Here is a 27,406-nt window from a genome sequence, read left to right on the forward strand (position 1 = left end):
GGGTCTATGGGCATATGGCCTTTCCCATATCTTATGGTCTCTCGCTATGGTCTCTCTGTCCTATTCCGCCTCATTACTGGTCTTGGACACTCTGCCCTCTCCATGCTCTGTCCCCATCTAAACCTCCCCTACCCCAAGTATCTGCAGGACTCACACGGTCCACCAACAACCCCCTCTTAGTGAAACTGTCTAAATCCAGAAGCACTGCTCACCTTCACTTATTTATTTATTCCTCTCTTTTCCCACCTGTGGAACCGCCTTCCACACTTTCTTCAAAAAAATTCTTCCCTCCGGGTCTTCAAGACAGGTGTTCACCACCATCTAAGGTCATCACCCATCCAAAGCCATGATCTTTTCTACACCCAGTAAACCACCCACACACCTCCCAAAATTTTGCTTTTGTATCGATCTTGTTCACCCCTAACCCTCATCAATGCTTGTCCGTCTCAGTCTACCTTCTCCCTCTGCACTATTAGCCTACCCCCTTTCTCCTGCTGTTCCCTTTGTTACGTTGTGTCCTGATCTCGTCTGTGTCCTAGCTCTTCCACAAGCCTAGACAATGTATGAAAAAAAAATGTCCTCATGCAGATCTCCAGACAATATCAATGCATCAATTGGAATTCAAAGATGAGCAAATGATTGACAAGTTACCATTTATATGCCTTGTTAAAGAGATTTTATCAGAACAAAACAAATTTAAATCTTATAAATGCATTCAAATTATGCACCAATTATTTACGATAGTGTTTAAGAAATTTATATATGTACAATTGTTGTTTGTACTCGCATTGCCTGTGTTACGGATTCGTCACTTCCGTTGTTGTGGTTTTCATCGACTGTCAACATTTTTGATTCCATGTACTATTATTGTTGTCGTTTGAGGGAAATAGATATTGCTATTTTCAAAAGGTAAAAGTTAATGTTTTAAATGAAACCGGAACCGGACGACGAAGAAGAAGAGGAAGAGTAGAGAAAGAAGGCGGAGCGAGTGAGTCGGAGAAGAAGCATAGTTGCTTTGCGGTCTGGAGCGAACGTTGGCGAGCAAGAGTCACGAGTGAACTTTGGGTTTCCCAGGAAAGGGATTCCTGCGACAGAGTTGTTATCGCTGTGACAGATCAATCTGCGTGTCAGGTTTTGCGGTTGATTTCGAGGAGAATCATCGTCGGGCCGTTACGCCTCGACAACGGGCTGTTGGCCATTTTGACTCGCGCGCTTTGCGCGTCGCGCAAGGTTTTCTTTGCTTTGCTTCAGCCGTTTTCACCGCATTCAGACGTTTATCTGGTGTGTGTGTGTGTGTGTAATGTGGATTTTGAAGGTTAATTTGCGGTTCGCCGACTGTGAGCCGTGAAACGTCCATACCCGAGGGTGTGATTTCCCAGTCGCCTGGAGAGCGCCTTTGGATTTCCCAGTCGCCTTGAGGGCGCCTTTGCGCAGCTTTGGCCGCGTGACTGTGACTGTCATCCGAACGAGATTCTGGTCTCGATTAGACATTGTTCTGACGATCGCTGGAGCGGATCCACTTTGGCTTGAAGCCGGGATCGACTTTGGCTTGAAGCCGGGATCGACTTTGGCTTGAAACCGGAATCAACTTTGGTTTGAAGCTGGGAAAGAGACATTGGGAATGATCTTGTTTCACTCACTTGGAGCACAGTGAGTTATATATTACGAAACTGATGGTACCATCATAGGATATATATTGATTGTACTTTTGATTAATATTATTGTTGTACTGTTATTCTTGTGTGATCTTAATACAATATTTGTTTGTTGGTAACAATTGGTGTGGCTTCACCATTGATCTTTGACATACAGAATAACACATTTTTCTGCCGTGACTCCTTTCGGGGCTCGGAGGTACACCGTGACCGGGGGTTGGGGAGGAGCACGTAACACCTGTTCTTCAGAATCTAAAAAAGATGCAAAATCATTCATGTGCAAACTTTCATAGGCATGAAAAAAAGCTCAAACATAGCCAAGTTGTTTGCAAGTTATGCTCACACAAATGCAATCGACAAAGCTCATTCACACAAATGAACTAGATCGACACTCAGTAGAGAGCAAACCTCCACCTGGTTGGCCATATCACTCAATGGTGAAGAATCACTTAAAAATTCTACGAGCTGGATCCGGATCCGGATCTTCACCAAAATTGAATCGATTCTTCCTCGTCACATACACAACCTGTCCAACAAGTTTCGTCCAAAGCCATCAATAACTTTTTGAGACATCCTGCTATGTATGTATCGTTTTTGGCCCGATCTCGCAATGGTGAAGAATCACTTTAAAAAAAGAAATAATTCTCATATCCGAATCTATATTCAGATCTTCACCAAAATCGAATCGAATCGTCCTTGTCAGACATCCAACTGGTCCACCAAGTTTTGTCCAAATCCGTCCACAACTTTTTGAGATATCCTGCTGTGTATAGTTTTTGTCCCCATCTCCCAATGATGAAGAATCACTTTAAAAAATTCTAGTAGCCGGATCCCAATCTGCATCTTCACCAAAATCTAATCATTTCGTCGGCGTCACATACGCTACATCTCTGCCAAATTTCGTCCGAATCTGTCCACAAATTTTTGAGATATTTTGTTCACAAACGGGCAGACAGACAAACGGACAAACGGACAAGGGTGAAAACATAACCTCCAGCCACCTTTGGTGGTGGAAGTAACAAGCTGAAGAAATAAGTTATGCACATTGTGAATACAATTTCGAAAATAACCAAACCAAAAGTCTAACAGCGGCGTAGCCGGGCTTGTAAAATATTATAAACCACAAACACACATGATTATCTTTTTAAACAGCCGCTACTGCTGTTTATAACATTAAACAAAGTTATTTGGAGGAATCCAGACATCCATGAGGTAAGTTTTATTTACAGAACTTAGCGAAGATCTACTGTAATCTATATACCCCACAAGGGTTGGAGGTGTGCTTATTTACCAAGCAGCTAGCTAGCGCTTGCCAAGCCAGCCGTTCCTTAACGGTTTTGAATGGAGAGCTTGCTCGAATGCTGAAACCACTTGGCGATCTCTCCACAAAAACCTTGGTAAATGAACACACCCAATGTTCTTGAGACCCGACCATCGATGGACTGTAATCTTTATACCCAAAAGAGGAATGACCTTTCCTGCCGTTCTCGAAGTGAGCGGGTGTTTACACCGTAATGACATCATATACGTGATGACGTAGCATGACGGCTGGACACAAAGCTGCCACTACTTTAATATATATATAAGATATATATTTAACATCCAGTAACGTTGCAGTCACTACAAAGGGATTAGTGTTACGATTAGATTTACTATAATAATAATGTTACATTATTATTACAAAAATTATATATATTTTTTTAAACCGAGGTGAATTCCTTACTTCCGCAGTTACACCGCTTCAATCCATCAACTTTCCATTCACGACATTGGGATTAAAGTGTTCTGGTTATATTTACTATAATATTATTATTATTACGAAAACGATATGACTGAAACGATACCACTGTATTAAGAAACCTGGGCTTAATTTGTCCAACCTGGAAGGTGAGTCAAACGCCTAAGGCCCATACGTATTGTTGGAAGAGACGTAACGCCGATGCTTTCGATATTTGATGGTCATTTTAACAATCGGTTTGTTTGTGTTTCACACTGAATGAAAAAGGTAAAGGAAGAGCATTGGGATTGTTATATATGACAGGTTCGACGATATGTTCGTCTTGAACGAAATATAAATCAACATGGCGGAGTGTGGGGAGTCACCGTAATGACATCAGACGCAATCACATCACCCTGTCATGTGACCAGATTCTCAGCTCTGATTGGTATATGTTTGAGGGGACATACATACATACAGACGGACAAACACTGTTCCAGACGGCTCTGCCCGATGGGCTACGCTGTAATAATAATAATCCTCCTTTCTGATGTCAGGTGATATAGGGGGGGAAAGAGCGTGCGGGGTTGTCGTGGGTTTTGTTAGCTAGGGGTGACGGTTGAAGGGGGATTTTTAGGATATGGTGGAGGGGAGGGGGTGGGGGGAGGTGTGGGGTTGTCATGGGTATTGTTAGCTTGGGTGACGGTTGATGGGAGTTTGTGAAGAGATGGTGGAGGGGAGGAAAGAGAGTGGTGTTGGGTTGTCGTGGGTATTGTTAGCAAGGTTGATGGTTGTTGGGGGATGGTGTGGGGTGGTCGTGAGTATTGTTAGTTAAGGTGATAGTTCATGGGGGATTGTGTAGTCGTGGTGAGGGGTGGTCGTGCGTAGTTAGCTAGGGTGATGGTTGATAGGGGAGTGTGAGAGGATGGTGGAGGGGAGGAAAGAGGGTGCTGTGGGGTTGTTGTGGGTATTGTTAGCTAGGGTGATGGTTGAAGGGGGATTTTGAGGAGATGGTGGGGCGTGGGGGGGGGGGGGGGAGGTGGGGGCTTGTCGTGGGTATTGTTAGCTAATGTGACGGTTGAAGGGGGATTTTGAGGAGATGGTTGGGGGGGGGGGGGGGGGGAGGTGTGGGGTTGTCGTGGGTATTGCTCGGTAGTGTGATGGTTGAAGGCGGATTTTGGGGAGATGGTGGGGGGGGGGGGGGGGGAAGGTGGGGTTGTCGTGGGTATCATTAGCTAGTGTGACGGTTGAAGGGGGATATTTTTTGGGGTGGGGGGGGAGGTGTGGGGTTGTCGTGGGTATTGTTAGTTACTGTGATAGTTCATGGTGGATTCTGTGGTGGTGGTGAGGGGTGGTCGTGCATATTGTTAGCTAGGGTGATGATTGATAGTGGATTGTGAGAGGATGGTGGAGGGGAGGAAGGAGGGTGTTATAAAGTTGTCGTGGGTATTGCTCGCTAGTGTGACGGTTGAAGGGGGATTGAGGAGATGGTGGGGGGGGAGGGAGGGGAGGTGGGGTTGTAGTGGGTATTGTTAGCTAGTGTGATGGTTGAAGGGGGATATTTAGGAGATGGTGGAGAAGAGGGTGGTTGGGGGGGGCGGGGGGGGGAGGTGTGGGGTTGTAGTGGGTATTGTTAGCTAGGGTGACGGTTGATGGGAATTTGTGAAGAAATGGCGGAGGGGAGGAAAGAGAGTGGTGTTGGGTTGTCGTGGGTATTTTTAGCTAGCTTGACGGTTGAAGGGGGATTTTGAGATGGTGGAGGGGAGGGTGGGGCGGAGGTGTGGGGTTGTCGTGGGTGTTGTTAGCTCGCGTGACGGTTGAAGGGGGATTTTGAGGAGATGGTGGAGGGGAGATGTGGGGTTGTCGTGGGTATTGTTAGCTAGGGTGACGGTTGTTTGTTTTTCTGGAAAATTGAGATGCCTCAAAAACCAAGGCCACCTAAGTTGAACAGAGATCCAGCAATATTACCAAAGGAAATAATCAAGAAATCCAAGTCAAATCAGTTGTATCAGCAGAAAATATCTGCAATAAGTGATGGCAGAAAATGTGTTGTACGCTTGGAACAAGAACGCCCATAGGGTCGCCCTTAGGGCGGGTACTCTGCTAGTATTAATAATAATAATAATAATAATAATAATAATAAGGCATGGATAATGAGACGGCTGCAACGTTTTTCAAAAACAAACACACTCATTAAAGATGTCAGCAGATATGTTAGGCAAAATACTGGCATTTGGTTATTATCCAGGAGAAGCATAACCAAGCCATGGTTACCAGGGAAAAAAAAATCTTCAGATAATGAGGCATTTCTATCCAGGGCAGAACTACCTCAGTACACACAATTTATTTGGTATGCAGGAAGAGCCTGCGGGTTTGCATCAATGATGGAAGTGTAGCCGTGCTGTTGATGCAGTGGCCCCTGTAGGTTCGAGCAGGAATTTGCAATTTAGCCAGAATATATATATATATATATATATATATATATATATATATATATATATATATATATATATATATATATATATATATATATATATATATATATACTGTATATATATATATATATATATATATATATATATATATATATACTGTATATATATATACAGTCATCCCTCGCTATATCGCGGTTCACTTTTCGCGGCTTCGGTACATCGCGGGTTTTTCTCGCTAGTATATGTAAAATTATATCGCGGATTTTTCGCTATATCGCGGGATTTTGCGGTATAAATGTATTTTTATATACTATTTTAAATATTTTTGTGGTAAAATAAGCATTTTCTAGCCTAAAAAATTTAAAAACGTAAAAAAATAAGAAAAATACAGTAATTAAAACATATTACAAGAAATAAAATACTGTACATAGTATAGTGTACAGTAGAAGAGTAGACAAAGAGACAGAGTCGTGCGTATGGAAAACGCAGATGCGGCAGCTTCCACTTGCGCTAGGTACCCACGTAATGGGTAACTGTAATGCTCTTTCTGGCTGTGCAGTACATTCATCATCGTCATCACCTTCGTCGTCATCAGTACTGCACAGCTAATTCATCATCTTCTTCATCACGCAAGTTGTAGTATTGAAGAGCCGGGGCTCTTGCTTGATACGGACGAAATGACGGGCAAGACACAAACTCGTCCGAGAAGATATTTATTCTCAAAACCAACTCGGGAACACTGAAAAGCCCGTTTATCGGGCTGCATTATAAAGCACAACCAGAAACCGAAAGCCACGCCTCTCAAGCGCGGCACGCTTTGGCGGTCACGTGACCAGCCACTCTGGCGCCGGGGATCCCCGCCGGTGACGTCACCGGCTGGAGCAAGGAGATTCTGATGCTGGTCTTGCTTGGGGGACCCATGGGTCGCTACAGTATCTTCAATGGTGAGTACCCATCAGAATTTTATATGTTGTTAAAATTAGGTATGTTTAAGAGTGTAAAAAGTGTTTAAGAGTATAGGAAGTGTTTATAAGAGTATGGGAAAGGTTAATAAGAGTGTGAGAAAGGTTAATAAGAGTGTGAGAAAGGTTAATAAGAGTGTCAGAAAGGTTAATAAGAGTGTGGGGAGGGTCATAAAGCTTTAAAATATATATAAATAATAAAATAAAAATATGGTCGCTACTTCGCGGATTTTCGTCTATCGCGGGGGGTTCTGGAACGTAACCCCCGCGATAAACGAGGGATCACTGTATATATATATATGAATGAATGATCGTTTTAAGGCTATTTTCCCCGCTAGAGCAGGGGTTAGCCTTGCGGGCCCCATGACAATCATGGTTCCCTGTTTGAGGCAATGTTTTTATGGCTGGATGCCCTTCCTGACGCCAACCCTTGGTCATGCTCTTAGGATGCGCAGGGATAAGGTGTACCTATTCTAAATCGGGGTACACACCGTGATCATTCATCCCAGCAAGCTGGTACTCAATTTGCCGACCTCGGAAGGATGACAGGCTGAGTCAACCCCCCTGGCGTTAATTCAGCGATCGACCGGGATTCAAACCCAGGATCCTAGGATCCCAAGCCGGCACCCTAACCGCTAAGCCAACACCAGCCAGAGTGACAGCGATAACTCGTCTACTCTTCAAGAATGACCCCGTGGGATATTTAATACCAACAAACTAATGCCAGCAGTTAGGACACATTTTAATGTATATCTGACGGACAGCGTGCATTTTGTTGCCTCACTCTGCATGTGAAACACCAGAATGACAGTTTATAGCTGGCCTGATATTTAAACCCAGGTTACACAGTTCATATACAAGTGTAGGTCCATTTACACACTATCCTGCCAGCCTGCTTCAAAATTCTTAAACAGCAGAACACTATTCGATAATGCTGTTACGTATTCCAAGAACCTAGTGCAGGAATCATGGGTCATTTACTTATTATCGAAATGACCAAAACTATTGTTATTATTTCCAAATAGTATACCAATTAAGGTTTTCAAAACACCTAGTCTTAGGTTTCTGTAATGGTGGACTATTAATTACATCAGAGGAGAAATTACATGATTGTCAACAACGTCCAAAAGCTCCAGTACCGCAAATGGCCAACAATCTCTGTTCATACACAAGTCTTGTTAGGTAGCAAATGGCACGATACATTGTGTAGTATTGTAATTATACCTCATGTAAATTAAAATAAATTAAATTGGGAAAGGGAAATGCTGTACTGCTATTAGAATGAACAAATGCATTGACAAAACTAGAACGGCACCCGGTAGAGCACATATCTCCAGAGGCTGAATAGTTTATGTTTTGTATCCCACCGATAGGCCAGACCTACGTCCGGACCTTAACCCAAATGTAATTGTCTTGTTCTTGTCGCCTAACTAACTCATCCACAAAGCTTGGTCATAACCCATCCACAACGTTTTGAGATATCGTGCTATATATCATTTTGGCACCATCTCTCAATGGTGAAGAATCACATAAAATAAAATAAAAATTCTCGTATCCAGATCCAGATGAGTATCTTCACAAAAATCGAACCAATTTGCCCTTATCATACACCCAACCTCTCCACGAAATTTCGTCCGAATCTATCCAAAACTTTTTGAGATGTCCTGCTCACAGATAAATAGACAAACAGGGGTGAAAACACAACCTCCATCCACTTTTGGAGTGGAGGTAATAATGTAAGATTCTTGTGTTCGGGTCATGTTATGTATTTTCTTTCTTAGGGGTTCATCATATCAAGACTTCCATCCCAATCTTCCCACTGATCTTGAAAGGAATTCACAAGTACTTGGACCAAAGACAAAGCAGCCGCTTCAGTACGTTTAGCCAGACCACAGCATCTGACATCCCAAATACTGGACAGTTTTTGTTCGCAGCGAGTTGAGAGCGCATATGTGGATCATGGATATCATCATGTACCTGCTAAAACAGATTTGCTGCACTATCAGGAACATCAGCAACACCCTCGACGTCTGCAAAACAATCCTGAAACAAATCTGAAGGTGCATTTCTTAGAAGTCAAGTTCCTCTGGAGTACAGCCAAGCATTTGCATTTTCTGCAATAAAGCCCAAAATAAAACAAAAGTACTGAACTAATGCTGGGCAGTTGTGAATATGATGCACCTAAAAGCAACGCCAAAGCAGCAGCTGAAACATTGAATGATATACCAATGCTTAAAAAATAGGAAGCATCGGTTGCCTTTCAAAACAAGTTAAATACCTTCATGAATGTAACCGAGTATACCTCAACAGAGCACATGCAGCAGCATTCAAAAAAGGAGGAAATCCTGCACAGCAGGACGCAGTGACTGCATGTAGTGTACAAGGCTTTGAATGCTGTTAGCATTGAGGAATGAGGCATTGATAGCATTAAGGTATTTGGAATGAAGTGATTCATGCAGTCATCTGCGGGTGACAGTCGTCACTGAGAATATGTGACGTCCATACATCAACGATACTTAAAGGGGATTGATGCATTACTTAAACAGCTTGATACATCTCCAAAAGGAAATGTACAATGTCTTGGGGAGAAAAAAGCAAACAACCACTGACAATAAAGTGGTATAAGACAAATCCAACAAAAAACAAGGGCTCATTATTTTCAACAGTGAAATGCCAGAAGGACATGCTGTCAAAATGGCTGCTGATTGTACTACTTCTGAAAAATTCATGGTGATTGAGGCAGCACGTCATATTCAATCTGCCAGTCTGCAGCTAATGGAAGCTTCCCCAGAACTGCCTCCAACACTGCCATTGGAAGGTTTAAAAAAGGCCAAAGTGAGGCACCTGAAATTCTTTTGAATCAATGTATTCCGATAAAAAAAGATCTACAATACTGTTAAACATCATGTTACTTTGCAAGCACATGACGTTATCTACAACAACAACATGCATTTTAAGGCCATTTTCCTTGCCAGAGCGGGGGTTAGCCTTGCGGTCCCCATGACAATCTTCTCCATTTTGCCCTATTTTCTGCATCTCCCCTTGTTAACCCCCTTGCCCGCATTTCTTCTTCGACCATCTTTCGCCAAGTCTTTCTCGGTCTTCCCCGTCCTCTACTTCCTTCTACATTCATTTCCATCACTCTTCTCAACCAGTCACTTTCATCCTTCCTCAACACATGACCAAACCATCTCAACCTGTTCCTCTTCACAGCATCCATCACAGGCTCTACTCCCATCATCTTTCGCAATTCATAATTTGTCTTCCTCTCTCTCAACGATACTCCACACATCCACCGAACCATTCGCATTTCCACCCTTCGTTGCTGCTCTACGTTCATTACCCATGTCTCGCTCCCATAAATCATAACACATGACACATGATGTTATCTAAGCTGTCACCAAATCAAAAAGTGAAGCCTAAAAACAACTTTGTCTTGGCCTTGGCATGAAAAGTGAAGCCTCTTGCTGCAACTTCCCTTCTGCTCCCACCTTGTGTTCGTTTGTGAGTTGTACCAATGTACCATCATCCCAACAATGATCATTCCATTTACATCTTTCTCTGAGGCAGCAGAGACAAACCTTTAACCACTTATCCCAACTCTGTCTTCCTCATATGTGGCAATTTCAATTGTCACCATGAAACATGGCTGGGTGTTGGTACCACGCTCAGCAGCCAGGGCACTTCAGCAAATGACTTATGTGACTCCATGGGACTGACTCAATCTGTAAACTTTACAATCTGGATTTCTCCCAATAGTAAATCCTCCCTTCTGGACTTGATGACGAACTTTCCTGCAAATGTTTCCTGCTCTTCCTCTGCTCCAATTGGCTCATTTGATCATATATATGCTTGTGAAAGTCAACATCTCTATGGCTAATCTCAGAGAGCTGCCTCAACGCTGGCGAGTCTGGCAATTCACTCAAACATATTGGCAGGGACTGCAAGCAGCCCTCTTCAGGACTGGTTTCCCATATCAACTTCCCTGATGTCAACTCAGCATAGGAATTATTCCAGAGAAACCTGCTCTCTCCCATGCAAAAATTAATCCCATCTCGTCGTCAATTATCCTAACCTTCCCACCCTTGGTACACTGAATGTTGTGGTGAGTGAGGCAGTTGCTTGGAAACAACTTGCCTTCTCTTCCTGGAAGGCAAATCTGACTGAAGGCCATTTCAATGCATTCGAAAAAGTCCACAAAGAGTGTGTGCCCAATCTCAGGAGAGACAGAAAACATCTGTCCAACCCACAGAACTCAAATAGACGTAGAAGAACTATGCAGGCCGCTGTGTGGCCCCTCCGCCGCAACGCGGCAGCCATTTAAGTTAGCGCAAGACACCTCCGCTTTCTGCGTACAGATAGGCCTATTGTTAACATGAGCAGTGTGAATGTTCAACAAATATCAGCAATATGCCTTCTTGTGCTGCAATAAACTGTACAAATCGACTTGTGAAAGGTTCTGGGAAAGCATTCCACAGGTAAGTAATTTATTTTTCTTAATTATGAAGAGTTTACTCGCCAAACTCTAGTTAAACTTTCACGTTATGCACAGATGTAGTTTTTCGTTTATGTAGTCCCATCTGTTAGTTTGTGTGTGTTTGTGTGTGTGTGTGTGTTTGCGGATTTGTCAGTGCATTTTGACTTGAACCAAAGGCCGTGCCTTTGCTTGAACTTAAGGACTCTAGCTCTTAATCTCTTCTCTCCCAATTTTGTTGAGCCACACACAATTTTGGGCTGTTAGGAGATGCATAAACATGTTCAGTTATCAAGGATCTAGGTTAACATTTGTCGTCTAATTAGACTAATAGGGTTGTATTTTGTAATCGCTTTCTTTATCGTTAGTAATTGTTACTTTGTGGAAAATATTGGTGTGACGCGTGAGTGAGTGCAATCTGTGCCCATTTGCCCTAGTTAATCATAATGTAGGGTGAGAGCCAAGATAACATTACGAGTTTAACTGATAAAAGAAATAAACCTTGATAAAGTATTTCCCTTGCTGTATGTACAATGTCGCCAAGCAAAAAATATTGGGGGCTAGAGTATGGTCTAGTGATTGAATTTTCGGACACTGTACCGTATATAGAGTGTAGAAAACATGTGGGGGGCAGGCGCGTAGGAAGCAGTTTTGGTTGGGGGGGGGGGGGGCAAAGACCCAAGGGGGCTCACAAATTTTGTCTTTTCTTTTGAATATATATTTCCCAAGGATGGTTCAACCCTTCAGAAAGAATGGCTCGTAAAGATGAGGAGGGACAAGTGGACAGTCAAGACAGACATGTGGACAAGTGGAAAGTCAAGTTCTGTGATGGAGAAACTATCATACTGAGAATTGGCATGAGAAGGGAGTGGAAAGGGGGAGAGAGAGAGAGAGGGGGGGGGGGGGGGGTTGTGTGTTTGTTTTTAGAGCTGGAGAGACAATTATGTTGAGAACTGGAAAATAATAGAGGAAGAGAGGAGCAGGAAAGAGAAGGAGGGAGAGAGTGGTAAAAAGTACATGAGAAAGGAGCAATAGGCAGAAAGTGAAAGAGAGGGAGAGGGGGTACAAGAACCAGCAAATAGTAAGGAGTGAGAGATTAGCAGCTAGAGATGAAATGGAAAACTACCGGGGAATTCGGATAAGCTATGTCAAGATGCCAGGAAAATGCTTCGACAGAGATTTAAATTATGAATAGAATTCATAAAATAGTGTTTAAAAGCAACACAACACCGTCCAATATAAAAATTCACGTCCACTCATCCACTTCCACTAGGCCTAGCTAGCGCACACGTTCGCCTATTCAGTTCTTGCGCTAACTAAAATGGCGGCGTGAGCGCGCGAGCGGGGCCACCGCTGTGTGTGTGTCGTGAACGGGCATAGTTCTTCTACGTCTATTTGAGTTCTGTGGTCCAACCTCATTAATGAACTTTCACACTTGTCTCCCTCCTAAACCTGGTGGCACCTTGTTAAGTCTGTCTCTGGTTTATGCTCCCCTTCCATCCTTTCCCTTTCTTAAAATGGCACCACAGACAACTCCGCTTGAGAGAAGGCTGAATGCCTCAATTCTGTGTTTGCTACCAAATATTGTGTCACCAACCCCTCACTCTGGGTACTCATCCTTCCCTGTCATACCCAACTGCTCCTGGACTCTGTATCTTTTGCACCTGAAAAGGTGGAGAAGGTTCTTTCATTTCAAGCCTCGACTCTAACTTTGCTACTGGATAGGACGGTATCAGCTCATGTGTCCTAAAAACCTGCTCTGCTGCTCTTGCACATCCTCTCTCTACCCTTTTCACTGTCATTTGCGGTAGATCCAGATCTGGCCTATCCAGTGGGATACAAAACAAACTGTTCATCCTGGAGAAAGTATGCACTCTACCAAGTGCCATTCTAGTTTTGTCTGTTACGTCCTGATGCGTTCAGTGTACAATCTCTTACACGTGCCTCGGCTACGTATACAAAAAAAATCATTTGATAGGAAAGCGTTATTTGTTTTTCTCCTCTCTTAATTAAGCAGGCATGGTGCCAGGTGAGGTAAGAAGAAAGGGTTGAATTTTGTATGTGACAATAGTTTGTGTTTGAACTGATTAACCCTCCCCACCCGAACCCTGGGAAATAGGCGTCAGGCATGGCGTAGGCCATTACAAGGACCCTCAAGGGGCTGTGCCATCGGTGCACTTCATTGGTAAGGCGTCAGGTCAATGGTATGGGCGGCACGGGTGACAACACAGCGTATGTGTGGAGTAAACCCAGAAGCGACGACATGCTTGCTTAATGGTGGGTGCCAGACTGAGTGAAGAACGATAATAGGAACGGAGAATGTCAGCAGGTGAGGGGATAAAATAACCTAAATACGTGCTGTACGCTCCCTTGGATTGCACCGAAGGGGGCCCGGCAATGACGCATGCTGAAAGGGAGTACTCAGTTTTCACTCTGGTTGTTTGTTTTCTTGTTTCCATTTGTTTGTCCGGGCGATATCTCAGCCATCCTTTGAGCTAGGAAGCTGAAATTTGGGCACAATAGTGAGTATCAATAAGTACTTTGTCAAAAACGTTTTTTTTTTTTGATTAATCAATTAATTGATTAGTTAATTATTATCGATTAATTAAGTACTTATAGATTTCCTTTCTCTTCTGGGCATTATCTCAGGCACCTTTTGAGTTAGGAAGCTGATATTTGGACTTGCCAATGACCAAGTGATTTGGCTGTAAAGGCTATTTTTGATTTATTGATTAATCAATTAATTATTGAATTATCCAATTAATGGCAAAATTTCTTTCTATTTTTAAGTTACAGATTCGGATGAAATTGTGGTGGTTTATGTATTATATTAGCCAATTGATTAATTAGTTAATTTTTTTATGATTATTATTTATTTCTTTTCATTATTAATCATTTTTTTCTTTCTCATCTGGGCAATATCTCAGGCACCTTTTGAGCTAGGAAGCTGATATTTGGACATGACAGTGACAAAGTGATTCGGCTGTAAAGGGTATTTTTGATTTATTGATGCATCAATTGATCGATCAATTATTTATTGATTAACAAATTAATTATTTAATGTTTTATTAATGACCTATTTAATTAAATTTGTAAAAGTTACATCTTCGGATGAAGCATGAGTGGTTTAGTTATGCTATTAGCCAATTGATTAAGAAAACATTTTTTGTCAATCTTTTATTGATTTTAATTATGCTATTAATCAATCAATTAGTGTGCACCTCTCCCTCCAAATACAGTCTCTATGAGCTGCACGGCGGTATTGGCTCTTGATAAATCCTTCAGGAGGAGGGGGTGGTAAAACAATTGTAACTCGCGCTTCACGAGACCGGTGGGATATGCTTCCCTGACCGAGGGATGCGAGGGATAATTCCGCTCGAGTTCCTGGTGTGATCGGACCATGCTCAGAAGTTAATTAATTCCCGGTGCGGCAGCACGCATTAGCAACCCCTTCAATGCGACAATATTTACAAAGAAAAGCAACCACATGATGATGTTAAGTATACTCCACTTAATATATGTAACAAGGCAAACAAAATATGGAGGATTTATTGAGCCCCAAGAAAACCCATTGCTCCACACAAGCAAATACCACATATGACAAAGTTCTCTTATGAGAAGTACACATCTGATCCACCAATGAATTTTCAGAAGGCAAACACGATGGACCCGCTGTGGATGACCTGTTGTGCGATGGAGAAGAACGCACCAATATGGCGTGGTTGGTACTCACAAGTCACTGTACGCATACTTCTACAGCAGCTAATAGTGTGTTACATGGAAAATATAGAGCTCCCACCAACGAGTTGAGACATTGTTCAAGAAACATTGAAGATATCACAGCCAGGGACAAATTACTGTAGTGATAAGTTCATTGTTCACTATGATTTAGAAAAAAAAAGGCCACGGCAGCTCTCAAAATACGAGGGCAAGAATCATCCAAATTCAACAATGTATTAATTTTTCTCCACACCTTTTCCCATATAAATGGCCTATTTTGGTTAATTAGGCTACCTTCTTGAAATAATAAATATGGAATTGCAAATTCAAGCACAAAAATAGCATCTATGTGGATGACACAATGATAAAAACAAGGAAATGGTTGATTTATTTATCCCCCATTAAAGATGAAAGGTGCTGATGTTGCGGCCTTATCCTTGGGTGAAGCAAAATAGATAAAGAGAAATGGAAGTACTTCCCATCTCTCTTTTTTGAATAAGTGTAGTTAACGATGACGTCATTGGTGCCTTCATTATGACATCATAATTTGACAAGTTCAATGCTTAGTTCGATCAGTTTGAGATTTGAGTGTGATCAATGCAACAATTATATTGCAGAATTTAAATTCATGACATCATTGGTCACATGGTCTGGCAGACATATTGGATCAAAGAAAAAAAAACTCAGAAAAAATAGAAGAGTTGGCTCATACCAAGTCAACTGTGTGGGGTAAGTATTCCATGAATGCCATCTAGTTCATACATAAAATAGTCAGTGGAAAAGTGGATGGTAGTGTTGTGCCACAGCTTACCTATGAGCAAGATGATGATCTGTAAGCAGCAGTATCATATATGCCATAATCAGTATGTGGCCGAAACATCAACAAAACATCTGAACATTGAAGTCCATAGCAGTGACAGATGTTTTCATACTTCTTCTACCTCATGCATCAAATCTAGAAGCATCGTTAAGAGTGAACGTTGGTTTGATTTTGGTGAATACAAGGAGGGTTATCGACGTCACTGGGTTGGCTGACTAAATGAGACCAAACATATGTTCTGCCTAACCTGGTTTTCATTAATTTACTGAATATCATTACACTCATTCTTTCATGCAAAAAGGTAAGGTACAACCTGATAAGATGATGGTGAAAAAATGACAATTTCAAGCAAGACTTTGGAAACCCTGTAGAGACAGACACTATCAGTGACGATGTATCATTGTATCATGCACAATAGCAGCATGCGTGTGTGTGCCTTATATATGCTCTAAAACTGAAACATGTGAATCAGGCCAGGTTTTATATTTTCAGCAAGATGTATTCACCAAGTGATGATGATAATCCTCTAAAGACCATACATCAGATCCATGCTCCATTTCCCCTTGCAAGACTGTTCTTTTACAAAAGCTCCAAGGATCAAATGATGTGGCACTCATGTAGCACAATGCCAGAAAACAAATCCTGTGGACTTTGGCCCAGATAAACATGACTGGAAGTTGAATCCGTAAAAGCATTTGGAGATGGTACGGTTTGAGGGTAGGCAGTTCCCAGAGGAATTCACAGCGGATATAATATCGGACATTTCTCAGGACAATGATGAGGATGAAGAGGATGAAGATGATGCAGAGGATGTGCTTCAACAATGTAGACTCTGATGTGGATGATTAATATGACCAAATTAGTGGTATGAAAGCAAAGGCACCTATTATACATCAGTTTGTGTTAGTGCTGTAACGCGGCAGCAAAATCTCGGTTCGGATCAGGCTCGGCAAAAATTTTACCGGTTCGCAGATCGGCTCGGAACTCAGATAAGTTTGCATTATGTTTTTTTACATGACAGAGGCTCATGGAAGAGCTAGAATCAAGCGAATGTAAATTGATCACATGGGAATACAATCTGCTTTGGCATGGCCTCAATATTGCATGGTCTCAATACAAGCTGCTTTGGCAGGTACAGCTGGCCAGAGCAATGCTCATATTACAATAACACCAATGTCCAAATAAGGAAATGATAGCGATCAATTAGTTACTCGATAGTGCAATGTTTCTTTCCATTCCTTTCATCCTATAATTTATATATAAACGGAGCCGAGGTTCTCCGTCATGCGTCATTCTAAAGGGTTTCTGCTATTGCAGAATAAGAAAAATGGTACTGTTGGAAAGGCCGTATAATTTTGAAGCGGACTACAGCGGTTTACATGGTTATACTATCACTGTATAACCAAGTAAATCAATATACAGTAACCAAGTAGTACAGTTATACTGCTTGGTTATAGTGATTTCCTTGGGTAAAATATAATCGATTTTCTTGATTGTAAAGCTAATAATAGATCTACTTGGAATAAAATTTGTTGATTTAATCACAAAGTTGCTGGTTTTGAAAGGCTCTTTCAGAGTGCGAAGTAGAACAATCGCTAAGGTTTTGTTCACGCAGCAGTTCAAACAAACATTTATTATTCTACCAAAGCAGGAACCCTTTAGGACATAGGAGCACACAAATTATATATCGTAATATTTCTCGAAGCAACAAAAAAAAATATCCATAAAAGTACGTGGAAGAAGCCCATAAGCAACAACAGCAACAGCAACAACAACAACAACAACATCATCATCAATGGGGAGGGAGGGGAAGAGGAGGGGGAGTACACATCTGTGGGTTTTGAATGGGGAGGGAGAGGAATAGGGCAAGAGTGAAGGTGTGTCTGTGTGTGTGTATGTTTGTGTGTGTGTGTGCGGTGTGTGTGCGTTCGCATGATAATGTAAAGTGCCATGAGGGTAGTTTACTCTGCTTGATGGGGCTATATAAGACTCCTTTATTATTATTATTATTATTAATCAGAGATAACCCTGAAGCCCAGGGCATGTTCCGTTAGCAAGAGGCTTGCTATTGCTTGCTATGGCTTTTAAAGTCGGCCGTTCTGTATCAATCGCTTTGCAAACCTGTTGGTGTGTGTCATCCACTCCTTAGCAAAGGGCTTGTCTTTGGTACTTCCAGCCGACAGGTTGGGGTCGACCAAGCCCAGGTAACGTGAAAAGAACGTATACCTACCGTTTTTTATAGGCATTTTGTGACCGGTAGGGAATTCCCACAAGAAGCTGTCACCTAGCGTAGGTGCCCTTGCCTGTTTAGCGTAAGCAGCCCATACCTGCCGTTTGCCTAGGGGCTGCCTGGTACCCGCTTCAGAAGGCTTGTCGTTACACCATCTGTCGTCGTAAAATTCTAGCTGAATTTTCATCCAGTCGATAGTGAATTACATGCCTTGCTATTAGCGACTTTAGTTCCGCGTCTGAATCGGCCTGGTCAGCTGCCGAAACCATCATTAGCCATGGGTGTATGTAAGAGACGCCATCACTACTTTCTACGAAGCTTTGCTTTGATAGCTTCAGGTCCTCTGGTTTCCAGAGTTTTTCATGTGTGGATATGTGTGTGATGGGTCGTCTCTTTCTCGTCCTCCTTTTTTTCCATCGTAGGACGCACCTGCGCCGCCTACCAGCCCAGCTCTTCCTTCGCGTCCAAGCACGCCTGTTGCGTCGCATCTAGAAGGAGCATTCGAGTTTAACGACTCAGGGGCGGATACAGATTCTTTAGATTCAATCGACGATAGTCCGCCATACGGTTTGATTTTACGTATACCCGGTCACGCTCCGTCCTACTACCCGGAGCGCCCACCTACCTAGGTTACCTGGTATTTTCTTCTTCGAAAAGCCATACTATTCGATCACAGACAACAGCTTGAATTACAGAGTGTGGCTGAAGCGAGTACGCAAATGGAGTAAGTGATTAAGAGAGGTCCTTCTTTATGTTAGCAAGCATGAAGCTGGCTTTTTTTTTCTTCTTTTTTTTTGTATACAAGATCGAGGCTCGTGAAAGAGCTAAGATCTTAGATCCTAGGAGCTCAGAGCTAAGGCTTAGCAGTTAGGGTGCCGGCTTGGGATCCTAGGATCCTAGGTTCGAATCCCGGTCGATCGCTGAGTTAACACCAGGGGGGTTGACTCAGCCTGTCACCCTTCCGAGGTCGGCAAATTGAGTACCAGTTCAATGGTAATTCCCTGTGTGTCGCAAGAGGTGACGAACAGGGTTGGTGGCAGGAAGGGCATCCGGCAGCAAAACATTGCTTCAAAAAGGAGACCACGTTGCCCGAAAAAGGCCAAACCCTGCTCTGTGGGTAAAATGGCCTCTAAAGGTGGTTCTTCTTTATGTTAGCAAAAATATCAACCGTAGTCCGATTCATTCATTCACTACAACCAATTTAAATGTTCGGATCTACAAACATGCAAATCCCCTTCCCCTCCCCAAAATGCACAACGGCGGGTCCATAGATATGCTTGTGGGGGTGAGGGGTGAAGGCTCCTACTTCTGATTACCTCCCTTTCTATCCTTTATTTATTTTCTCTATTTACAGCCCTCTCTGTAACTGCTGCTAACACAATTTATTTGTTTGGGGAGGTTATAGTCACAAGATGATGGAGTAAAACTGAAAACGCAGGCCTGGACAGCATTTGAGTACCATGAACTGGTAGCATTGCTTACGTGGAGACTGCCATGTTGTTAAGTGGTGCCAAGAACTCCGTTCTGTTGGAGTGCTTGCTTGAGCAATTTTAATCAAACAAGGCGATTGGCGTACGGTAAGAGATTACGGTAATGCTTTGCTTTGAAACTCACAGAGAAACAACATGACCATTCGAAGAACATGTGATTCATATACTATTGCACATTTCTACCACATTCACTTGCAAAATTCTGCAATTATATCATTTCATGCAACAGGAAAACATACAAGTTATTTTCTGAGTTGACAGCCAAATCTGGTTTGACTCGGACTCGGCTCGAAAAGGCAATTCGCCGAGTTTGAGTTCAGGAACTCGGTTCGGGTAATGCATTGGTTTGTGTATCTGTGCATCTCGGTGACACGCTAGTCTTGTATGATATATTAGTGTGTATTATGACCAGGTCTACATATCACTAATCGTTTGAATTATTGATTAATAAAGCATCCCAAACTTCACAAATGATGTCTTTGTGGTTGGTCCTACTTTGCTTTTATTTTGGGGGAAAATATTTTTTTTACCAAGATAAGAATTTTAAGTTCTTGAACCACAACTGACATGTCAAATTGTTTATTATATTCCTGAAAACAAATTTTGCATGCATGGATATAACACTTCCTTCATTAAATACCCAATAAGACTTTTATATGAACAGATATGGTTAGTCAATTGCAGAATTAAATGTTTGGCCCTCATCGACAGTGCCACGTAGTTGTTGTTGTTGTTGTATAGCCCCAGACAGTTCTCTCGAACAAGCCCGTAGCATGGAGACAGATGATCGATCTCACAGGGGCAACTAAGAGATCCCCCCCACAACCAAGATGATGTACCCCCACCCCACCTTCACAAAGTCAGTAGAGAGATAGAGAGATAGAGAGATAGAGAGATAGATAGATAGATAGATAGATAGATAGAGAGAGAGAAAAAGAGCAAGACAAGAGGGAAAGGGCCGGTCCATGGGCATTCTGACCGTGACCATGCTGCCCTGTTGAATCTGGCAGCAGTGAACAATGGGGAAGATTTGGTCCCCGACGTGTTGGGGGGTGGGGGGTACAACCACCAGGAAAAGGCATCCCCGATAGTAGTGCCACATACTAAAATTATTGGCCACTGATGTAATAATCAACCATCACGGAATCTTAAGACTAGAAGGCACTCAGTAAAGAGCATACCTCCACCCAGTGAACAGTTTACGTTTTGTATCCCATGATAGGCCGCGTCTGGATTCGGACCTGAACCAAAATCGAATCGGCTTGTTCTTGTCACCGACCCAACTCATCAAACAAGTTTAGGAATAACTCGTTCATAACTTTTTTAAATATCATGTTATATATCGCTTTTCACCTGATCTCTCAATGGTGAAGAATCACTTAAAAATCAAATAATTATTGTCGCCGAATCCATATTCATATCTTCACCAAAATTGAATCGATTCTTCCTCGTCACACACACAACCTGTCCAACAAGTTCCGCCTAAATCCGTCCACAACCTTTTGAGATATCCTCCTATGTATCGTTTTTGGCCCAATCTCCCAATGGTGAAGAATCACTTAAAAATTTCTCGTAGCCAGATCCGAATCCGGATCTTCACCAAAATGTAATCATTTCGTCCTTTTCACATACGCTACCTCTCTGCCAAATTTCTTCCAAATCCGTCCACACCTTTTTGAGATATCTTGTGCACAAACGGACAGACAAGTAGACAGACAGGGGTGAAAGCATAACCTCCATCCACCTTTGGTGGCAGATGTAACAAGGTGTTTTGAACACTCCAATAGGTGTACTATGCAGAAATAATAAGACACTTGATCAATTTCACCAAATAAATGACATGATTCGGTTTGGAAGCGGACCATGCAGAGAACACCGCTTGGGGCTATTCCAGGCTCCTGTTCTTAGCAGACCACGTCACAGGTGCAATATAAACAAGAAAGAGCAATCAGAGATTGCAGACCCTCGCCAGGACGTGTTTCTGGTGGTTTTTAAGGCTTTAGTGTTAAAACAAATATGGCGGCCGAACCACATGACCGAAGACGTAACCATTTTTTTCTCTCCACCAATTTATCCCGAGATGATGCTCAAGAAATTTCATCTTCATAGGATGAAGTTTTGTACTTGTTGAATTTTGATGTCACAATGGAGGCATCTATGACATAATTAACATATGTTATTCCCCATGGAGAGTGCTTTACAATGAGCCATGTCTCAATTTTGTCTATGCAGCGCTTTCGGAGATATAGAGGTGCTAAGTTTAATCGGTTTCTCCAAGATGGTGCCTATACCACGTGACATATGACGTCATAATTATCGTTTTGTGTACTGAATCGAGGCTCGTGAAAGAGCTAACATTTATTTCACAAACAACTCAACCAGACAAACAAAATATACAAAAAGAGGGAGCGGAAGACAAGATGGGGAGAGAAAGGGAAGCACACAACCACAACATTTGAGAGCAGGGAGAAGTGTGGGAGGGAGAGGGCTTGGGGGCAGGAGGCGTGGGAAGGGGGGGGGGAAGGGGGGAAGGGGGTTTAAAAATTATATAGGAGGAGCTGCACCTATGGTGAAAATTTCCTGTCAATCGGACCAACAGTTGCAAAGCAAATCATTTATTCTGTGCGGACAGACAGAGACAAACAGACTCAAATGCAATACACTCTCCTCTGGCGAGGGTAACCAGTGGGAATAACAGATTCCGCATGGTTGCACAACACCACTAATTGATGCTTTTATACTACAATACATGTACTCTAATATAAATATACAGTAGAAATGCTAAACAACAACAAACACAGTATTGCAATATAACACCAGTAAACAATGGTACACAAAGTAAAGAAACAATGGCCAAAACGTTGTAGGAAGAAAGAGAAGTCTGATTGCAAGAAGAAGAAACCAGAGAGGTTTGATGTGTACCGCCCTTGCTTCGAAGAAAATGCAGTGATAAAAATGAACATTGCGATGAATTTTACCTTTTACATTTTCAATCACATGATTTATTAGTTTATTTAAACTTCAAAGCCTGGTGTTGGCTTAGCGGTTAGGGTGCCGGCTTGGGATCCTAGGATCCTGGGTTCGAATCCCGATCGATCGCTGAATTAACGCCCGGGGGGTTGACTCAGCCTGTCATCCTTCCGAGGTTGGCAAATTGAGTACCAGTTTGCTGGGATGAATGAGCCCGGTGTGTACCCCGATTTAGAATAGGTACACCGTATCCCTGCGCATCGAAGAGGCAACCAAGGGTTGGCGTCAGGAAGGGCATCCGGCCATAAAAACATTGCCTCAAACAGGGAACCATGATTGTCATGGGGCCCGCAAGGCTAACCCCCGATCTAGCGGGGAAAATGGCCTTAAAACGATCATTCATTCATTCATTCATTTAAACTTCAAAAGAAAATCGGTGCATATTCAGTGCATATTTGGCTAATCCCCGCTCTCGCAGAGAAAATGGCCTTAAAATGCCTGTTGTGTGGTGTTATTCAAGGAATTAATCAGGGAGGTTTGACAGGTGCATTTTTCGGGTTATCTGGGATAGTTACGTACACAAGTGATATTTAAAAAACAGCCCCATGCATGATAGACGTGAAAATGCTTTGAACTTTCTTTTTTGTAGATGCCATTGAAACATAAAGATGTGCAATATCGATGTTCTACTGTATCACTGTCTACCAAGTACATGCATATAACTGCCTTTCCAAACAAAACTAGACAGAAGTCGATGGCTGGCCATCGCAAATCCCAATGCTTCCCACCAAAAGCAGTTGAAAGATGACAAAACGTTCCACAAGGAATGACCCAATATCAAATTTTGAGTTAAGAAACATTTTTCCGGTTTTGACCTCTGTGACCCAAAGCCCCATGCCCTAGGGGCATGAACCTGGGGTAGAAATCCCCCCCAAAATGTTACATATTTCATGTGCCCCCATTGTTGATTGCAAACAGTAAAGCTCCATTCAAAAAATGCTTAGAAATGTGGCCATAATTGCATTTTTTGGGGATGTGACATTTTGACTGCACCCCAGGGGACAGGGCAAAATATGATACTGCTCTTGCACCTTCTTGACATGGGTCGAACATAACCAGCAATATCATCATTCCGCCCTCCTCCCTCCCCGGTATACAAAGATCATACCTCTGGTATTGGATAGTAGTTGATGTCAATGATCTTGTTCAAATTTTGGACGATAACTTTGGTGACTTCAAAGAGACGATGGAAGTCAAATGTTCTATCTGCCTTGACATACATGTTAAGAGCAATGGATGCCAGATTGCAGACAGCGACCTGAAAGAAAAATATAATGCATTAAAAACGAGAACAACACTCTTCGACTTCACAACGTCGACCGATATGCCTATGCCCACATTATTACATCATTATCCATACTTGTACCAAGTTTGATTGAAATCCCTTCAGCTGTTCTCAAGTATCACATTTTTACCTGACATGACCTCTGACCTCGTGAGCCTAAAATCGAATCAGTTCATCTTTACTTAATCATACATACCTACCTGCACCAAGTTTGAATAAGATCCCTTCAGCCGTTCTTAATTTATCGCGGTAACAAAAACCTATCACGGACGGACGGACAGCTGGAAAACATGCCTCCGGCAACTATGTCGGCGTTGGCATAAAAAGAACACCGAACACCAACAACCACCACCAACCACAACCACAACCAACCACAACCACCACCACCACCACCACTACTACTACTACTACTACTACTACTACTACTACTACTACTACTACTACTACTAAAAACACAACTTCCACCAGCAATAACACAATTCTAACAACAATACTACCAACAACACCACAAACAAGATAATCAGCAACACCAACAAGAGCACCATCACCACGAACAATAATACCACCACCACCATGAATAACACCACCACCACCACAAAAAATAACATCATCAATGCCAAAATCAGCAATACCAATACCACAACACCAACACCACCACCACAATCAGAACGACACGACATGACATGACCACCATTACTTCAACCCAACCACCAATACCACAACGCAACCATCAATCACTCTGCTAACTCCAACTCCCTCCAACTCCCACCAACTCTTTCCGAATCTCTCAAACTCTTTCTGAATCTCTCAAACTCTTTCCGAATCTCCCAAACTCTTTCCGAATCTCTCAAACTCTTTCCGAATCTCTCAAACTCTCAAACTCTTTCCGAATCTCTCAAACTCTCAAACTCTTTCCGAATCTCTCCAACTCTTTCCGAATCTCTCCAACTCTTTCCGAATCTCTCCAACTCTTTCCGAATCTCTCCAACTCTTTCCGAATCTCTCCAACTCTTTCCGAATCTCTCCAACTCTTTCCGAATCTCTCCAACTCTTTCCGAATCTCTCCAACTCTTTCCGAATCTCTCCAACTCTTTCCGAATCTCTCCAACTCTTTCCGAATCTCTCCAACTCTTTCCGAATCTCTCCAACTCTTTCCGAATCTCTCCAACTCTTTCCGAATCTCTCCAACTCTTTCCGAATCTCTCCAACTCTTTCCGAATCTCTCCAACTCTTTCCGAATCTCTCCAACTCTTTCCGAATCTCTCCAACTCTTTCCGAATCTCTCCAACTCTTTCCGAATCTCTCCAACTCTTTCCGAATCTCTCCAACTCTTTCCGAATCTCTCCAACTCTTTCCAACTCTTTCCGAATCTCTCCAACTCTTTCCGAATCTCTCCAACTCTTTCCGAATCTCTCCAACTTTCCGAATCTCTCCAACTCTTTCCGAATCTCTCCAACTCTTTCCGAATCTCTCCAACTCTTTCCGAATCTCTCCAACTCTTTCCGAATCTCTCCAACTCTTTCCGAATCTCTCCAACTCTTTCCGAATCTCTCCAACTCTTTCCGAATCTCTCCAACTCTTTCCGAATCTCTCCAACTCTTTCCGAATCTCTCCAACTCTTTCCGAATCTCTCCAACTCTTTCCGAATCTCTCCAACTCTTTCCGAATCTCTTCAACTCTTTCCGAATCTCTCCAACTCTTTCCGAATCTCTCCAACTCTTTCCGAATCTCTCCAACTCTTTCCGAATCTCTCCAACTCTTTCCGAATCTCTCCAACTCTTTCCGAATCTCTCCAACTCTTTCCGAATCTCTCCAACTCTTTCCGAATCCCTCCAACTCTTTCCGAATCTCTTCAACTCTTTCCGAATCTCTCCAACTCTTTCCGAATCTCTCCAACTCTATCCGAATCTCTCCAACTCTTTCCGAATCTCTCCAAATCTTTCCGAATCTCTCCAACTCTTTCCAAATCTCTCCAACTCTGACGTGCCCCTGACTTTGTGAAGGCGAGGGTACGCCGTCGTGAATGTGGGGAATCTCTGGGTCACTCCTGCAAGATCGATTGGCTGTCCCTGTGGCACAGGCTTGATCGGGAGAACTGTCCAGAGCTATACAACAACAGAACCATCAATACCAACAACATGACCACCAATACCAACAGCACCACCACCACCTCTGACTGCCATTTACATTGCTGCCCAATCAAACCAAAGAATATATAATCGTAAAAGCACCAACAAGAAAACTCAAATATTTCTATACATACTTCTAATTGAAACTAAAAAGAGCTTCAAACAAACACTGCTGACAGAGTTGTCATCGCAGTGGAAGGTTAAACAGGCTACCACCAGCAATGTGATTTTAAAAGGGGTATCTCCAGCACGTGAGTGCGAACTCCTGACCTCATCTGTGCTGGTGTACTCCATAATTTCAGTGCAGAGGTTGGAGCAATGAATGGTTCCCAAGTTCTGCTGATTGCTCTTGCGGTTGCAAGCATCCTTGTAAAGCATGTATGGGGTGCCGGTCTCCGTCTGTGATTCGATAATCGCATACCACACCTGCTGGGCTTTAACCACACGTCGCACTTTTCCCTCACGCTCGTACCTTCCAATTTGGGTAAAAATGAGGGGAAAATAGCATTTATGAAATAGTTCCTCAAAATGATATCTAGTAAGAAACATGTTGAAGGAGTAGATAATAATGCAGTACAGTACTGTCGTTTTAACGGATTCCAACATGGTCTACTGACCAAGCAAACGGCCTCTCGGTGATCAGGGATTATGTCAGCATGTTTTGGTAAAACAAGAAGTTTTGTTTAGGTGGTAACGTGGTGGTAAATGAATAGCTTTTATTTCGACATGTAGTTGTAAAAGAAAAAAGAAATCATATTTATTAATCTTCATTTATCACCAAATACAAGTTCAGCAGGAGATGCTTGACATTTAGTCTTACACCAGATATATTTGAATGCAATGGTTTATCATGGGACTGGTGACCAGCTGTTCAAAAAGCAAGGTGTGATCAAACTGCATGTGCTATAAAAGGGAGGATTCAATCAGAGGATTCAATACACAAAGAATCACTATTAACAAGCTGGTGCTCGTTAAAACAAAACATTACTGAGCCCTCTCAGCCCCCACTCTTACATTTCAGATGTACACGAGGTGCAAAGTGTCAAAATAAAGTTAGTAGCAGAAATCAAGACAGAACAGCCCAGTGATTGTGGTATCTGAATTACAGGGAGCCATCTCTGATACATACTTCAAGCATATTACAAACCACATCAGTCATTGTGAATTTTAGTTTATATTATTGTTAAGTTGGAGAAGCAACGCAGCTCGGTTAAACTTACAGCTTAAATTGTGCTAATGGGTCAGAGCAATGATTCAAGAAACTTGTTTGATCAAGCGCATGTGCATAGGTGGATTTGAAAACCCTATTTACATTAAGAAAACATCATGGTTAGATAACCACAAGCACCGTGTTTCTAAAATTACTCTACATACCCTAACGTTTAAACCCACAAAATTTGTTTTAGCATTAACTCAATCTTTAAGCCAAATGTAGGCAAACAAACGCAGGATATGAACA

General features: G+C 42.4%; 2 protein-coding genes across 3 annotated transcripts in view; both read right to left on the reverse strand.

The window, feature by feature from the left end:
• Positions 1-27,406, reverse strand: part of TIMM10B (translocase of inner mitochondrial membrane 10B) — a 512,565-nt gene that overhangs the window by 352,677 nt on the left and 132,482 nt on the right. The window lies entirely within an intron of this gene.
• Positions 1-27,406, reverse strand: part of RRM1 (ribonucleotide reductase catalytic subunit M1) — a 400,603-nt gene that overhangs the window by 199,939 nt on the left and 173,258 nt on the right. For both annotated transcript variants that reach the window (XM_078775295.1, XM_078775291.1), the window contains exons 13-14: positions 26,218-26,419; positions 23,642-23,791 (exon numbers count right to left, since the gene is read on the reverse strand). In XM_078775295.1, the coding sequence (XP_078631421.1) occupies positions 23,642-23,791; positions 26,218-26,419 (352 nt within the window). The remainder of the gene's footprint in view (positions 1-23,641; positions 23,792-26,217; positions 26,420-27,406) is intronic.

The sequence above is a fragment of the Myxine glutinosa genome, chromosome 1 (genome assembly GCF_964187855.1).
Source record: "Myxine glutinosa chromosome 1, kmMyxGlut1.1, whole genome shotgun sequence".
Classification (NCBI taxonomy): domain Eukaryota; kingdom Metazoa; phylum Chordata; class Myxini; order Myxiniformes; family Myxinidae; genus Myxine; species Myxine glutinosa.